At 37.0% G+C, this 17928-nt stretch overlaps 1 protein-coding gene across 1 annotated transcript in view; it reads right to left on the bottom strand.

Annotated features, from left to right (window-relative positions):
- Positions 1-2504: 2504 nt before the first annotated feature.
- The window catches only part of tmem117 (transmembrane protein 117), a 517204-nt gene continuing 501780 nt past the window's right edge, over positions 2505-17928 (bottom strand). Inside the window, 2 exon segments of the mRNA XM_028810700.2 lie at positions 2505-2988; positions 2990-3294. Coding sequence (XP_028666533.2) covers positions 2629-2988; positions 2990-3294 — 665 coding nt within the window. The 3' untranslated portion in view covers positions 2505-2628.

The following is a 17928-nucleotide window of genomic DNA, read 5'->3' on the forward strand; positions in this document are numbered from 1 at the left end:
ACCATTCCCATGTTCAAATAAAAGGGGTATATATTACAAAATACCTTTTGTATAACAAGTAAACACTGTGTTTCTTCTTCTTTCTCTCTCTCCCTTTCTCTACATTACACTGCTACTCCTTCAGTCGAGTGTTTCTTATCTCCACGCCCAACTCCGAGTAACCTGCACAAGTCAGCACAGTCTTTTTTATTGAGGACCTGGGAGTACTTCCATTGACGTGATGTAGCCAGTTGGAAGCACTTACAGGTTATGAGAAAGCCAGGGAGGTCCTTCCCCAGGAGTGCCCTTTACCGTCCACCAGGGACTCCTACAGAGCTGTTCCTCTGGACACCAACTCCCATGCAGCCCTGTGGGTGTCCAAACTTGGTTTCTATATGAGGGACATTGCCACCTATTAAATGTAATCTTTCGGCATCTCACCCAGGATGGGGATCATAAGGCGCCCTGATTGGGTATTGCCCCCAGTTTAGTTCATCATTGCATTATGGCATCCCAGTTAGGTAAGGACCCCACCTCCATCCTGGGTGGGAACCCTCACTGACCTCTGGAGTATCTATAGTGTGAATATTAAAAATGTCCAAATATGTAATTACAGCAAAAATGACAAATTTTCAAATACTCACTTAAAACATAAATCACAGTGACACACTAATTATTGCTTATTTGGACCAAAATATGCTGTATTAATTAGTCAGTACTCCATTGGTTTCATTGAAATACTGGTTTAATGCATCCTTTCTTAAACTGTGTTGAACTTTAATTTTTAAATGTGTCCCCTGTAAAAAGGGTATAACTGACGTCAAAGAACCTAGGTGTGATAACACTTTTCTCATTTCAATTCATAGTTGAGACCCTTTACATTACAACTAAATAGGTTTAATGAACATTTCTTATGTTTTAATAAATCAGGAGATATTTGTTATTTTTTAGATGGTAGTTTTGGGTTTCATTTAAAAAGTCATATTTTGCACTGAACTGTCAAACTGTTTTAAAAGCAACCAGCAATCTCCTAACATAACTGAATTGTTTTTAAAAAAAGAAGAATATCTCTCTGCACATTTCCTCCTTGCCCTGTCTTATGTCCTCAAGTGTGGCTGATCTCCAAAACTTCCGAGCACTGGTCCTCTGATATGGCACACAAGAAGGCACAATTAGAAACAAACAGAAGTGATAGATAGATAGATAGATAGATAGATAGATAGATAGATAGATAGATAGATAGATAGATAGATAGATAGATAGATGTTTGCAATGTTCCAAATATATATATATATATATATATATATATATATATATATATATGTTTTCCAGTAAATAAAAGTAGAATTAGAAGCTAGTAGTATATTAAAGCTGAATATTAATAATTTTAGCTTGTGCAGCTAATTTGATGTCTTGTATTTTGTATCAAATTCATCTGCTGTTCCTTGTTATTGTTGTAGGTAATTTTAATGAGAGTGTTTAGATATTTAATTAACAATTCTGTATTACCCATACTGTTAAGATGATTAGCAGTCTATGCTCAGTATATAGGGATACTTAAACATTACTACAGAGCAGTACTAAACATAATAATGTAGGAGCAATGTAATCATAACACTGTGGATAATACTGAAACACGATTTAAAGTGATATAATTGTAGTGATATATAATTATATCTATAATTTTGCACATTTAAAAATGAAAAAGTATTACAAGCACAATATACAAAAATTAAAGAAAAAAATAAAAGGTAGCCTTTATTACTCTGTTTACCTCCTGTCAGTGTTTCTTTAATCTTTATTTACTTTAACTCCCCATCTGAAAACCTTATTGTTTTGTTAAACAAGGAGTACAATTGGAAAATATATACAAGAGATCACAAATTACTTATTTTATTTACAGAGAAAAATATTTAATTCACTTCATTTACATTGAGAAGAATAAAATAAAAACAAGCACCATTACTTATATAATCAAGTTTGTGTATCATTAATTTAACTGCCCTACAGTTTTAATCCACAATAAGTAGTAGTAGCAGTAATAAGTGTTAAGAATGTTTATTAAGGTTTGAAGAGTGCTACTTCAAATGTGCAATAGATTTAAGGCTCTGATGCTTGTATAGCCAGATATTAAAAAGTTACTTATAAGCCTATTATAATAACCTCCTAAAAGGCCAAGGCACAACTGTTACAAAGTGATTTTTACATAAATATCTATCTTTAACTATACCTCCATAAAACTGTGCAATTCCTGTTATTTATTCAAAAGAGAAACTTTTTGAAGATGAACCATTAAAATGTGCCAAAACTTGATAGTAATGTTAAGCACCAAAGAGACCCCAAAACCTTTATAGATACACAGAGTATTGATAAAGATTGTAAAGCTGAATTAATGTAACTGCTACCAAATAGCTAGACTTATGTCAGCAATACATATACTTTTAATCAACAGCCTAATTAAAAACCTGAAGTACTTATTTTATCTTAAGTTTTTGGAGTTTAATCATTTTAATCATTTTTTTTTTATTTTATCTTTTTACTCTCCATTTATATTGTTTCAAGTCAAGAAAAACAAAAGCTGTCTGAATATTACTGGCATTCCAAAAATCTAAAGAAGGCTTTGGTGGAATATACTGTATATGGTACTGGTCAGTTTAAGGATCGATGGTTACCATTGTCTTCATGGTCTATAGTGCAGGACTCGTTATTCGTTCCTATTTCAGTGACACTGCACTGCAATGGCTGCGATTCATTTGAGAAAGGGGATGTTGAGTCACCAGATGTTGTAGTAATAGTTTCCACATAAAGCAACGTGGGGTCATTGCTTTTGAATGCATCATTCAGTGAAACATTTGCATCTTCTGGAGTTACACCCATTTCTTTGCTATATTCAGACGGTGATTTTCTTTTTATTCTTTTATACGTTTTATCTTTGTTGTCCATTCCTTGCTCGCTTTTCTGAAATCGACCCAAGAGCCAAATAAAGAACCCGAAAAGAATAAATGCAGCCCAAACTAGGAATGAAAGCTAGACATTTCACGTCCAGGCTAGCTCCCACATACCTGCTGTGCAAAAACATATCATATTCACAGAAGGTCCTGTTGGTTTTCACATCATAGTTGGTACATCTCCATTCCCAACTCAGGGTAGTTTCATTAAATTCCTTCAGTGTGTTGGGATCTTCAACTGTGTAGATTTTTTCCCCAGGACCTACATACTGTCCGTACTCATAAGGTTTGTAAAATATCTGATTTTTCCACATATTCAAGTCCAATATGAGTACTAGAAAAATGATGCCATAATTAAACCATTTTCCTAAAAAAAAAAAATGAAGACATCTTAACAACTGTGATTCAAATATAATTTATCGACTATCATAGAACAGTACAAATTACTGAAACTAAATAATCTGGAGAAGAGTTAATAGTTTAACATGACAAGGGCAGAACAAACAAGAAATGTAAAAATCATTGTCATTCAGCACGTTCCAGAGGATAATTATCTGGGCTTTGAACCATGCCCCATTACATAAATTAAGACTGCTGGTTACCAGTCATTCAATATATGATAGAAAAAATATGATTAGAGTCATCTTTAATAAAACAAATAAAATCTGACTTATTTGTTTCCAGGTGTGACTGCTTTTTCCAGGAAAAGGTGTGTGACAAGGCGCTATATTGGTGCCCGGACCCGACACAGACAGACACGGGAGGCATACTAATAAAACAAATAAATGTTTTATTTTCTTCGTCTGTGGGCTACGTCTTCCCCGTACCCACAGACACAAAACACTCTTCTTTCCTCCACTCCTCTCGGCAGCTTTGTCTCCCTCCTCCTGACTCTGGCTCCTTGAGTGGTGGGTGTCAGATTCTCTTATAGCCCACCTGGAAGCGCTCCAGGTGATAACTGACCTAAATTAAGCTGCACTTCCAGGTGTGACTGCATCACAGCCCAGGTGGGCTCATGAAGCCGTGCAGCTCCTCCTGGCGGTGGCCACGGAGCCCAACAGGATGAGCTCCAGTGTAACACAATTGTGGCCCCGATGCAACCCAGGAGGGCTGCCACCAAGTGTTCCAGGGGACGTAGTGTGCATCACACTGTCCACCACAAAGGTTACTCAGACCCTCCTACCACCTTTAAGCTCAACTGACTCTTGTGAAAAGTGGCTTTTTGTGCTCTCAGCAAATAACCACATGATGGAGGTCAGGGGTTCCTAATAACTACCACTCTCATCTTGTGGTGCTGCCTTCACTATCCATATACTGTCATTCCTGGGGTTATATAAAAGCATTGTAATGCTTTAGAGACCATCTTGTGATATTACTAGATGTAAGGGCTTCCTGACATCACTTACTGTCCTGTGTCCAGTAGCTCTTGTAATGCATCTTTGGTTGCTTCTGTTCATCTTAAACCCCAGGCTTGCTCACCTCACTAGATCAAATCAAATTAGCAAAAAACTAAGTGGTTCATTACTAGTTTTAAATCTAAAAATAATTGCAAATGTTGATATTTTGTTTACTTTCATTTCAGCAAGGCTATACATTAGGGTTTATATATTACTCCTACTATATAGTAGAATGTCCAGAAAAGGCTGGATGACCATTTGGCAAACTCTGAATCTATTTTGACCTGCCTATTCCAAAGGAAAACATGCTTTCAGAGATATATTTTCTATGGAATCATTGTGGAATAGAGTTTCATTTTCCCATTCCTTTGTTGTCATCTAGACTTATCATTCTATTAATATGCTTTGCATCACCATTTCATTGTGTTAGCAGTAATAATTAAGTTATCCTTTACATCTTCACACCCCATCTTATTTAGATACTTGGTGGTGGAGGCTTAGAGCCTTTGGCAGTCAGACTTTTATTGTCTTGTTTTTCCACTCTATAGACTGATAGAAATATTGATTTGTTTCTTTTAAACGGAACAACCCTCCTTCACACTGGTTACATTTTATGTCCTATAATAGGTGACATTTTATGTCCATATAATAGGTGACAACTTGCCAGCAAAGATTTGCTTTTATTCACAAAACACACAAACATTTGTACAGTGTTGTAATTAGTCTTGGTGTAAATATTGATTGCGTGGGTTTTCTTATAAAATACCCATTCTTCTTTGGTCTATTATTTGTTCTTGTCTTCTTTTACATCTGATTTGTAGGTACGAAAACATATTTAGTATTAGTTATAGTTTTATTTATACTAGTTAAGGCTTTGGACTTCAAATCCTGAGGTTGGGGGGTCAAGTCACTTCACTTGCATGTTCTCTAACTGGAAAAACAAGAGAACTGTAACCAATTGGATCTAAAATATTGTAAGCTGCTTTGAATAAAGAGGATAAATTGCAAGGTAAGAATGACAAGACATGCACTATATTATAACAACCAGAACAAATAATTGAGATATTTGAGCAAGGAAATACAAATTTTAACCCTGCTTAACTCATATTCATTGGTTCAGTTATTCTTCAGAATACAGCCCTTGCCATTCACTGTGAGAACTTAGTTAAGAGGTTATGATAGGGTCTATATAAAAGTACTGGGTCTGCCTTATGCCATTACCAGTTCACAAGTTCGTAGTATAAACTTACTTTCAGACTGTGATCACACTTTTCTGCTAACTCAATTACCATGCAATTTATTTTAACTTTACATCCTGAAATACACTACCACTTTTATAGACCCTTCTTGCTTTTTTTCTGTCTCTCCAACTTCTGTCATTCTGTTTTCCTTCTTAACTCGTCATCCAGTCAGTTTCATGCTGCCCTGGCCTTTTTTTCATTTTGCTTGCTGCTTCTCTTATCTAATCACCTGAAGAAGTCTCCGCAATGATCTTTTTTTTATGCAGAGTTAAACATGGTTTTTTATCCTTCTGTTTCTGTTTCCTCTGCTTCTGAATTCCCACTGTTATGCACTGCAGCTAGAATAAACAGTACAAGAACTCTGGTAATTAGGGGACAGGACCAATGAATAAATAAATTTTCAGGGTCTCACCAACCTCAAGAAAGCAGGCCTATATAGTAGTTTACTGAGGTTTAATGGCAAAATCCAATCAGCCTGTGTCCAAAGGAAAACACATTTTAAAATAGAGATACATGTCTAGAGAGATGCCAAATAGATATCATACACTGTACAATGGAGAGAGTGGATCAGTTACTTGAATTTACCTAATTCATTCAAACATGCAATGCTCAACAAATGAATAATTACCTACCTGTTTCAGATCTGCTGAGGTGGGCCGTTATGATGAGTGAAGATGTAAGTCACAGTCCATAAACTGACACAAATCTTTTGACTTTAAGATATTGACTGATAATAACTAACTTTCTCTTTAAAAAATTATTTTCCTAGGTGTATGGTTTTGTAGTAAAATACAGATTTGAGCATGATGTGAGAATATCATTTCTAATCCATAAATTCATAAAGTCCATCCATCCATCCATTTTCCAACCCGCTGAATCCGAACACAGGGTCACGGGGGTCTGCTGGAGCCAATCCCAGCCAACACAGGGCACAAGGCAGGGAACCAATCCTGGGCAGGGTGCCAACCCACCGCAGATTCATAAAGTCATTTTTAAAAATATATAGTGCATTGTGCATGTTGATACAAAATTGGCTCAAACACAGAAAGCAAAAAGTTGTGGTGAGGGGAAGTTTTCAGAATTAGGTGACGATAAAAATGTAATCCTACAGGTGTCAGTGCTGGGGTCGCTGCTCTTTTTAATATATATAAATGATCTGCATAAGAATATAATCAATAAGTTAGTTAAATTTTCAGATGCTGCTAAATTAGGTGGAGGGGCAGATAATGTAGAATTACATAAATTATTACAGAGGGATTAGTACAGTACAAAGGCTTTGGCAGATTTGTGTCAGAGAAAATTTAATACAAGTAAATGTAAAGTATTATGCAAAGAAAGTGGAAATGAATACACAATGTGAGGGTTGAAACTTGAAAGTACACCTTATGAGAAGGACCTAGGAGTCATAGTAGATTCATCGCTATTTATATGCACTGAAGTGATAAAAAGGATAATAGGATGTTTTGTTTTATATCATGATGTGTGGAGTACAAGTTAATGAAAGTTATGCTTAATTTATATAACAATCTAGTGAGGCCGCACCTGGAGTAAAGTGTTTGGTTTTGGTCTCCATATTACCAAAAAGACATAGGAGTGCTAGAGACAGTCCAGAGAAGAGCAACCAGGCCGATTCTGGGACTACGAGGTATGAACTATGGGGAGAGATATATTTTTAGTTTTAGCAAACTGAGTACTTCAGATTATGAAAGAAATTAGTACAGTGGATCCCAGCTGCTACTTTAAAATGAATTAGATAGATAGATAGATAGATAGATAGATAGATAGATAGATAGATAGATAGATAGATAGATAGATAGATAGATAGATAGATAGATAGATAGATAGATAGATAGATACTTTATTAATCCCAAGGGGAAATTCACATTTTATTCACAATTCGCCTTGGGATGCTGCGTTTGCAGTTTAGCAACATCAGAATGGATGATGTCACCCGCTATCGCCACATCCGCCCGAGGAGGGATGTAAACAATAATAACAATGACGTGTCCAAACTCTCTGGGCAAGTAATAGGGACGCAAACTTACGGCCAACAGGTCGATGTCCCTGCAGCAAGAGGAGATTTTAACGTTTACATGCCCAGAGTTGCACCATCTTTTATTCACATATAGAGCGAGTCCTCCTCCTTTCCGCTTCCCGCAGGTATTTGTGTCTCTGTCTGTTCTAACTGTGCTAAACCCGGGTAGCTCCACGTTAGCATCTGAGATGCTAGTTGTTAGCCACGTTTCACAAAAGCTCAACAAACTGCATTCTCTGTAGCTCCTGACATTTTTCACCAGCGCGGCCAATTCATCGATCTTATTTGGTAGTGAGTTCACATTTCCCAGGATCACAGAAGGCACCGAAGGTTTGTAACATCACTTTCTTGCAAGCCGCCAAGCCTTTAGCTTAGCGCCGGCTCTGCTGCCACGATACCGCCTTCTTACCTCGTTGGGTAAACAGGGAACCACACTAGCGCAGGGCATTTGTTCTCAGCTCTTGAAGTTGACTACTTGAATAAACAGGTCTCGGCGTGTAGAAATCCATCTCCAAGTAGTAAAAGTGTCCAGGGAACGAGTCCACATAAAAGAAAGCGGTAGGAGTGATCAGTTAAACAGATAAAATAGATAAAAAGGTAGAAAGGTAAAGTCGTACACGGAGCTGCTGGAAGGCTGCCACTCGCGGCGGCGCCTGAGTCATAAATTAATTATTCAACAGAACACCGGCAAATGGATGTTAAGGCCGTATTTCACACAGTCGTTATAAAGTTTCTCTTTACACAGAGAACTATAGATATACAGTAATCCCTCCTCCATCGCGGGGGTTGCGTTCCAGAGCCACCGCGAAATAAGAAAATCCGCGAAGTAGAAACCATATGTTTATAATGGTTTTTTTTATATTGTCATGCTTGGGTCACAGATTTGAGCAGAAACACAGGAGGTTGTAGAGAGACAGGAACGTTATTCAAACACTGCAAACAAACATTTGTCTCTTTTTCAAAAGTCTTAAAACTGTGCTCCATGACAAGACAGAGATAACAGTTCCGTCTCACAATTAAAAGAATGCAAACATATCTTCCTCTTCAAAGGAGTGCGCATCAGGAGTAGATAATGTCAGAGAGATAGAGAAAAGCAAACAAATCAATAGGGGCTGTTTGGCTTTTAAGTATGCAAAGCACCTCGGCACAAAGCTGTTGAAGGCGGCAGCTCACACCCCCTCCATCAGGAGCAGAGAAAGAGAGAGAGAGAGAGAGATAGATAGAGAGACAGAGAAAAACAAACAATCGAAAATCAATACGTGCCCTTCGTGCTTTTAAGTATGCGAAGCACCCGTGCAGCATGTCGCTTCACGAAAGCAGCAGGCACAGAAGGTAGCAACGTGAAGATAATCTTTCAGCATTTTTAGACAAGCGTCCGTATCGTCTAGGGTGTGCGAACAGCCCCCCCTGCTCAGTCCCCCTACATCAGGATCAGAGAAAGTCAGCGCAAGAGAGAGAGAGAGAAAAGTAAGTTAGGTAGCTTCTCAGCATCTGCCAATAGCGTCCCATCCCATCCATCATTTTCCAACCCGCTGAATCCGAACACAGGGTCACAGGGGGTCTGCTGGAGCCAATCCCAGCCAACACAGGGCACAAGGCAGGGAACCAATCCTGGGCAGGGTGCAACCCCACCGCCAGGCCAATAGTGTCCCTTGTATGAAATCAACTGGGCAAACCAACTGAGGAAGCATGTACCAGAAATTAATAGACCCATTGTCTGCAGAAATCCGCGAACCAGCAAAAAATCCGCGATATATATTTAAATATGCTTACATATAAAATCCGCGATAGAGTGAAGCCGCGTAAGGTGAAGCGCGATACAGCGAGGGATTACTGTATGGCATAAATTACCAAGTATTGTGGTAGAGAGAAAGACTTTAGGGACCTTCAAATGTTGATTTGATATTTTTAAAACAATCTAGGTAATAGGATGGACAAACATATTGGGCTAATGGACTGTTCTCGTAGCATTTATTCTAATGTTATTCTAATATTACTAGGTACATTATTTAAGTTATTAAACTAATCCTTGTTTTCACCAGGTTTTAATTTTAAAAATTCCACCAGTAATCCGTGCTCTTCAATTTTTACAACAAACTGCCGGCACCACATGTCCCATTTGCTTCAGACAGGTCTACAGTATCCCAGAAACCTGTTCTTCTATATTCTACATCAGAATTAGAACCACACATTTACCTTCTGACCTCAATTAATCTTACCTGGATTGACAATCACTCTGCTGTATACCAATTTCACCTGATGTGGAAAATGATATACACATCCATTCACTTGGATATTAGTATTTTAATGGGTTCATCATTAATATTTATTATATTTTAATATAAATATTGGATTAAGTTGTCAAATTTGTGACAGTTACATTACTGTTGTCTCTCTCTTTGCCTATTTTTCTATTCAGTTTTACAAATCTGTTACATTGTTTTCACTTGCCATGCTATTCTCTGTGAAACTGTTTTAAGCTTAGAAAGAAATTCTTATAAACATTTCAACTGAAAACTCAAATGAGCCTTCCCTAATAACTTTTCACTCCATTAGTCACTTCTAAATGATTCTTCCTAAAGTGGATTAAAATAATCTCAGTACTATACCCCATTTTAACCAGAGAAACAATTTTCTGTGCATAATTTAACTTTTACAATCCCCTAAATCTTTGTGTTAACTAGCTGAGTGATACACAAAACAATAAATTAACCTCAACTTTACTCCTCCAGTTGTCTCATAGGCCACTGGCACTTGTTACATTCAAAAAAATTCTTGTGAACACTACCTGCAGGTAAAAAATATTAAGAAAAAAGTCTACAAAGAGCTGCACAACAGCTTAATGATAAGAAGAAACAAGTTTTAGGAGGAACAATAGCAGCAAATTCAAAAACCTTATAGAGAAAAGCTGTAGAATTCAACAAAAACTGTAACTCAAAATCAGTACTCACTTTGCTCTGAATGTCAGCTCATTATCAAAACAGGTCCCCCCTAAGTCAGATCAAGAATATTTTGGTGGACTTCACACTCCTTCATGACTCACCCATGCGGTAAACCAAATGGATTGAACTGGGAATGGAGTACACCCTTGGTATCTGATTTTATCCAAACAGTAGTGAGACACTAGACAAAATCCTTTGATGTATTACGTGTTGCTGCCCATGGAAAATGTAATGCCATTTTTTCAGGTCTAATGAATGGAAACTACAAGGTGTACATCTATCTAGGGACAGAGGAGACAATGGAAAGTTCATGGTGATGTCTGGCACCAGTGACTAAGGTAGCCAGGTGGAGACATGCAATTGCACAGTGCGATATGATGAAATCAAGAGTTTTCCAGGCAATGCCTTGTTTCTGCAGTGACTCAGCATGTACAAGGATATAAGAAGTTATACTTCAGAGCAAATTAAACTTATCCTTGAAAAATGACCATGAATATGAACAAATTTTGTTGGAGGAAATGTAGGTATTTGGAAGTATAAAGGAGTTGTTTAGTTTTGAAGACATTGTTGGGTTGGTGTGGAAGTTACTAGGTCACCTGTACTTTACACTTGCATAAGGTACAGGATTGTTATTACTTTCTGTTCTCCTTTCTCTGCAAAAGTAGGTCACATACACTTTTTAAAAAATCTTGCCTTTTTTTAAGATCAGAAAAATGCATATTCTAAAAATACATAATTTATATAAGCAACAAATCCATTGAAGTGAAGTAAAAATTAACTGAAATAATCTGGAGAGTTTTAGATAAATTTAAAATATTCAAACCCTTTGTAACTTCCTCTGATTATTGATTGATTTTTTTTGTTATGAATGTTTACTGCAGTTTAACACTTAAGATTTTTTTTTCTTTTACAGATATTAAAACTTTGCTTTCAGAATGTGTGCCATGTATGTAAATCACTATTAACTTGAAGGGAAAATGTAATATTAAAGATATATCCTTTTAAATATTAAACTGTAGAAACTGATTTTGACATATAAGTGCCCTCTAAAGGACTGAAATTCATTTAATAAGTAAAACTTACCAATGTATTACTGATTTATATAAGAGGCACAATAAAAAAATAATAAATTGACCAGTACATAGAGACTTGATTGCTCAATTTCTGGTACAGTACAGAAAATCTTTATACTTTACCAAATTTCCCAATGATTAAACATATGTATAGAACAGGACTTTGGCTGACAGTCCTTCAATGGGCTCCTCCAATGATGATTAACATACATTATTAGTAAGTTATTGGGTGGAAGGCTATGTGCTCTATGTGACCTTGGTTTTTGAATCTGTAGAAGAAGCTTTCAGATAAAAGGTAAATTGATTTGATAGGGTAAGTACAATAGAAGGGTGAACTGAGGAACTGAGACAGAGAAAAGAAAATCAAATATACAGCAGCAAATAATTGATTGCACTGTATGTGCATGAGCAAGACTTCAGTTTTACTATGCATGAAGAAAAGAGACTTTCACAATGGATGCCACTAAGGTCACAGAAAATTAGCAATGGAGAATGGATGGCAGGATGCTAAACCAATAATAGCTACAATATAAAAAATGTGAACACCCTCACCAACATAAATCACGGTTTCTCAACTTTTCATCCCTTGAGATCCAAATAGAGTATAACAAATCAAATACATATTTTTTATGAAGTACAACATGAATACTCTTTTCATATACAGTTAACTTGTTTGGTAAAAAAAATTAAACATCCTAAAATGTATAAATTACTTGTACTTGCATAATATTCAGTAGTTGAAGAACTAGGGCATAGATTAAAGAAGGAGTAATAATTAATTATATGGAATTCACAGAAATATGCTAAATATGGAAATGAATTGCTAAAATCACTAAGAAATTACATTACATACAATTCATATTGGGTATCAACATATGGCAGCATAATACACTAAGGAAAAATACAGACATACTGACTTAATATTTGTAACCTACACACATATATTGGTATATGTTTTATAACACTATAAAATCAAATGTCCCTGCTTGTTTTTGTTGCAGCACCAAATGTTTTATTGTGAGAAAGGCTTTTGGGGGCACCTCTCCTTAACACTAGAATCCCTGAAGTCTACGAAAAACCTTGTAATCCCAGGCCACCTTAAATTCCTTTGCATCTTGTAATCCCAGCTCAAGTCTGTTTATCTGGGTGTCAGGAGCCCTAGAGTTGTATAGGGTAAATAATATATTGTTATTTGGAACACATGCATTTCATGTGTGTTCTCTGTCTACAATGATCTGTGTATAGGATGACAGGAAATGTGAGAAAAACAAGAAATGTTGGACACATACCTAAAACAGAAACTTTTTTCATGATGTAGTACTAATGACAAAATTTTGACATGAAGTGCATAATGTGTGCAGACTGAAGTCCAAATATCAAGTAAACTCACAAAAGGTACACTTATAACAAAACAAGTGTGCTTTTATTAAAGTATATAACAGAAGAAAAGAAATCATGTTAGGGTACAATACTGACGTGACCACTTGGTTGGTGCAGAAGTAAGAACTTCTGACTCATAATCAAGAGGTTACGGTTTCAATTCCGGGAGCTTCCCTAGAATTACTGTTTGGAGTAGTGAGCTGCTCTTACTGTTACTATTATGAATAAAAAAACATTCATTTGATTTGAGTCTGCAACAGCCTGTATAAATTTATGGTACTTGTAAAGGATAGCGTTTTTTTTTTTTTTATTCAGTTTTATTCTCTCAGTCACATTCACACTTCCCCTGATCTGACACTGCTCTATTTCAAATAAAAATGGCTATAAGAGGTGAACGCAGATGATGATGAGGGTTCTACATAGGAGAAAGAAAACAGAAGCCCTTCCCGCAGAAACGTCAAGTCACACATAAGAACAATGCAGCTGCACCAGGTGCCGGGCGTAATCCTGCCAGTAAATCTGCCATACACATGTCCTTCAACGAAACAGCAGGGCTTACAGAGCTCGCCAAGGTATCGTGCAAAGTTCTGTTTGTGATTATGTTTTGTGATGGTCTTTATATAAAAAACATTTATATGTTACTTATATAAAAGACAGATCGAATATTATTTACCTTGATTTATTTACTTGTCTTCCTACAGCATAAAGTCAAAGTAGACTGCAGAGCTTCCTGTGTTTGATCGACATGGGCGCATACTGACAAAGTACATGTGCAATGCTACTTCAGTACATGAATGACTTTAGCCTGCAGGTGGAAGCTCCTGTCACACTTTGCAAAACTGTTGTTACAGTTCTCCCTTTGTCCAGAAACGGCTCATAAGGCTTTATGACCTTAAATCTCTGAAAGGCTTCTCCCCGTGGTATGACCGGGATCTTTTTCCTGAATAAAGAGTGGCGTATTGCACATGTACTTTGTCAGAATGTCGTATGATCGATACAAACACAGAAAGCTCTGCAGTCTATTTCTGACTTTACGCTGTCAGTGTGTACTGATAAGTAAATAAATATAGGAATAACATCAATGTGGCTTTTATATAAGTAACATCTACATGTTTTTTCATATAAAGGACTATCATAAAAAACATAGTTAGAAGCAGAACTTTGCATGATACTTTGGCGAGCTCTGATAGGCGCCTACGTGTATTTCGTTGAAGGACATGTTTGTGGGCAGATGTCACTGGCAGAGATGACGGCCAAACGAGTTAGACTGCATCGAAACCGGTATGCATCTTGTCACCTTTACGCCTGGTGCAGCTGCGCTTGTTCTTACTGTGTGACTGGACTGTATCTTGCGGGAGAGGCGCTTCTGTTCTCTTTCTCCGATCGTAGAACCCTGATCCTCGTCTAACTTCACACTCTGTGTATAGTATGTCATTTATTTTGAAAACAACAGTGTCAGATCGGGGAGGATCCGTGACTGCACTGACTACAAAATGAAAATGAATTAAAAAAAAACAAAAACGCTAACCTTTTACAAGGTACTCAGATGGACCGTCGGTTCACGAGACGTCTCTGAACCATGTACTAATCGGGGGTTTCGACCCAAAAAAGTTCGCCAAACTTTTGCATCTGTTCACGACCACACACTCGATATACGAACAAGCCATTTTCCCTTTCAGTTTGTTACGCACTGATGATTTCCGCACGTGTTCAGTCTCTCCCTGTGCATTCCCTGTGCATTCCCTGTGCAGCGCTGATGAGAGAAAGACACACACACAGACACGAGAGAGAGATTGTATTTATATACAATCCTATGGGGGAAAATTACTTCGGGTCACGACCAATCGGGTTACGACCAGAGTTTTGCAACGAATTACGGTCGTGACCCGGAGTTTCATTGTACCATAAATTTACACGGCTGTTACAGACTCAAATCAAATGTATGTTTTTTATTCTACAATAGTAACAATAACGAGCAGCTCAATACTCCAAACAGTAATTCTAGGAAGTGCCCCGGAAATCGAACTGGCAACCTCTTTATTGTGAGTCATGCAGTTCTACCGTCTGCACCACCCAAGCGGTGTGTGTCAGAGTTGTAACCCCTAACCTGATTTCTTTTCTTCGGTGCAGCTTGTTTTTTTATAAATGTACCTTTTGTGAAAGTGTTTATTTGATATTTGGACTTCAGTCTTTACATATTATCCACTTCATGTTAAAATTTTGTCAGTACTAGAAAAATGAAAAAAACGTTTCTGTATTGGTAATGTGTTCAACATTTCTTGCCTCGGATTTCCAGTTATCTTACATTTACATAGATCGTTGTACAGACAGAACACACATAAATACATGTAGTCCAAATAACGATATATTATTTACCCTATACAATTCCAGGACTCCTCACACCCAGGATTAACAGACTTCGAGCTGGGGAGAACATTTTGTTCGAGTTGAGCTATGGCAGTGGGGGAGATGGGATAGCAGGCTTCTTGCTGCCTGTGCTAATTGACACATTTGCAAAACAAAAGATACTAATGGAGAGGAGTACATAGGCTGTGCCTAAGAAGCCATTAAAGGCCTGGATCTTGGTTTTTATCCAGGACAATCGAAAGCCCAGACACTCAGACTCCTCACTCAGTCTCTTGAGAGCCCCTGATCAAAGCCTTCATTGACTGCGTAGAAAACAGGCATCATTGGCAAAGTCTAGATCAGTGAATCTTTCTTTGCCAATAGATGCCCCCACAGCCGTTGGACCCCACGACCTTGCCCAACACCCAGCCTATGCAAAGCACTGAACAGTATAGTAGCAAGAATGCACACCCCTGACAAAGCCCAGGAATCAAGTGGGGAAAAACGCAGGCAATTGTACAGACAATTATCATAAAATACTGTTACGTGATACACAGGAACAAAGTTGAAACAACAGGAAAAGAAAGCTAAAAAAGCAGGTTTCAGAAAATAAATGCATTTGGTGCAGTCCTTAACTCTTTTTTTTATACCTAACATTTATTTGTAGGTCCCGGATTACACAATCTATAGTAACTGAATTGAGCATCACTTAATGAGTAGGAAGATGGAGTACGGATAATGTCAGAATTTAGAAAGATAGATAGATAGATATGATAGATAGGAAATTAGCCAGTAATAGTCGGATTTCTTTCAAACATGACCCTTCCTGATGGTACAGTATGTTCAAACCATGCATTAAATGTGGAAAAACATTTTAAGTGACAGACTTATGTAGGGAGTAATCAAAAGCATTGTGAGTTTTCTGTGAAGAAAATATATATTTAAAATACACAAATACATCCTTAATTTTGTTCAAAATATCCTTCATGAAAGTATACATTTGTTTTAATGGTTCAAACATTTCTTTTCATTATTTTCCAGAATTGCATTCAGACAGTTTGTCAATTTGGACATTCATTGTCTGTTTAATTTGTAGAGGGCCCTAAAAAAGTCCTTTGCTTAAAAATTTCCTACAGTTCACATTATTTTCCAGAAGACAACTACCTTGTATTTGTTTTTGAAACAAGTACAACCCTAATCCTTTTCAACCCTTTACATAGTCACTCCTCAACAAAGCAGGTAAAACAACAGAAATAAGTGAAATAGTAAATATATTATAATGTATCTTAAAATCCATTTTGAGAGTTATGTCAACTTTTCTTGGTACTAAATACAGTTACATAGAAGTGGTTGTAGGACTTTCTTTCTATTAAAGTCTTTCATGATGTTGTATCAAGGTACAGATGAGGCTTAGAAAGGTGTCATGTCTTTTTTGTTTTAAAATTACTTTTCACTTCATGATTGTGGAGCATATTTTCTGTGATATGGTTAGAATTACGGAACATGAAATGAGATTTTAAAAAAGATTCACTGCAGCTCTAAGAAGAAGGTAAACTGTTCACTAGGAAAAGACCTGGGGGTGGATTTTGCATAATGGTCGGAAGCAAGCTGCCCAGGAAGGTCATTTAGGTTAATTGGATCCAACATAGGTCTCTATGAGAATGTGTTAGCATGGGTCAGATCTGAGATAGGCTGTTGCCCCTGTCGAGGGCTGTTTCCTGTGTTGTCAAATGAGGCCAGGATAGGCTCACCAACCCTAAACTGGATTCATTGGGTTTGAAAATGTATTGGATGATATTATCTCTACACTGAGATGATTCAAAAGCTTTGACTAAATTCTCAGTGTTATGTTGCTAAAGTTTTATACTCTTTTGTAATTAAAAATGACTGCAATTCAGATTTTGAATAAATAGCATAGGGTAACAAATTGGATCAGAAGGCCTTAATATTTCTAAACTGGTAAAAGTGTGCTGTTACAAATTAAAAAGTGCAAAGATATTCTTCATAATAATAATATGTAAACTTCAGTGCTATGATCAGCAAGCATTACTAGACTTGAATTCCTCCTTTATGGGGAACATTTAATATTTAAAGATGCATCTTTCCTACTTATATGCAAGGGTACAATGTGGTTGATTAAACTTTTCCAAACAAACTTCGTTCCTGTATGTCCTCTCCAGTCCAAAAATTCTTCCTTCAGAATCTTCTTTTACTTTATCACATCCACCTCCACTTTGGCCTCCTTCATTTTTCTCTTCCCCTCTGTACTTCCATACCCATCACTCTTTTGCCCACATATTCATTGTCTCTCTTCATCACATATCCATTACCACTTCAACCTCCTTTCCTGTCCTTCTTCTTGGATATCTCTCCTACTTTTCGTTCGTCCCTCTGATTGTCTCATTTCTTATTTTGCCCTCATTTGTAACTCCACACATCCATGTCAACCATTCTCATTTATGCCACATCTAACTTTTTTTCCTTGTGCTCCCTTTACTGGCTCTGTTTTCTCGTCCCATACAACCATTGCTGGTACTTCTCACTGTTATAAAACCTTACCTTCAACCTATACCTTAATTCTTCAATA

This window comes from Erpetoichthys calabaricus, chromosome 1 (assembly GCF_900747795.2).
Source record: "Erpetoichthys calabaricus chromosome 1, fErpCal1.3, whole genome shotgun sequence".
In the NCBI taxonomy this organism is placed as follows: Eukaryota; Metazoa; Chordata; class Cladistia; order Polypteriformes; family Polypteridae; genus Erpetoichthys; species Erpetoichthys calabaricus.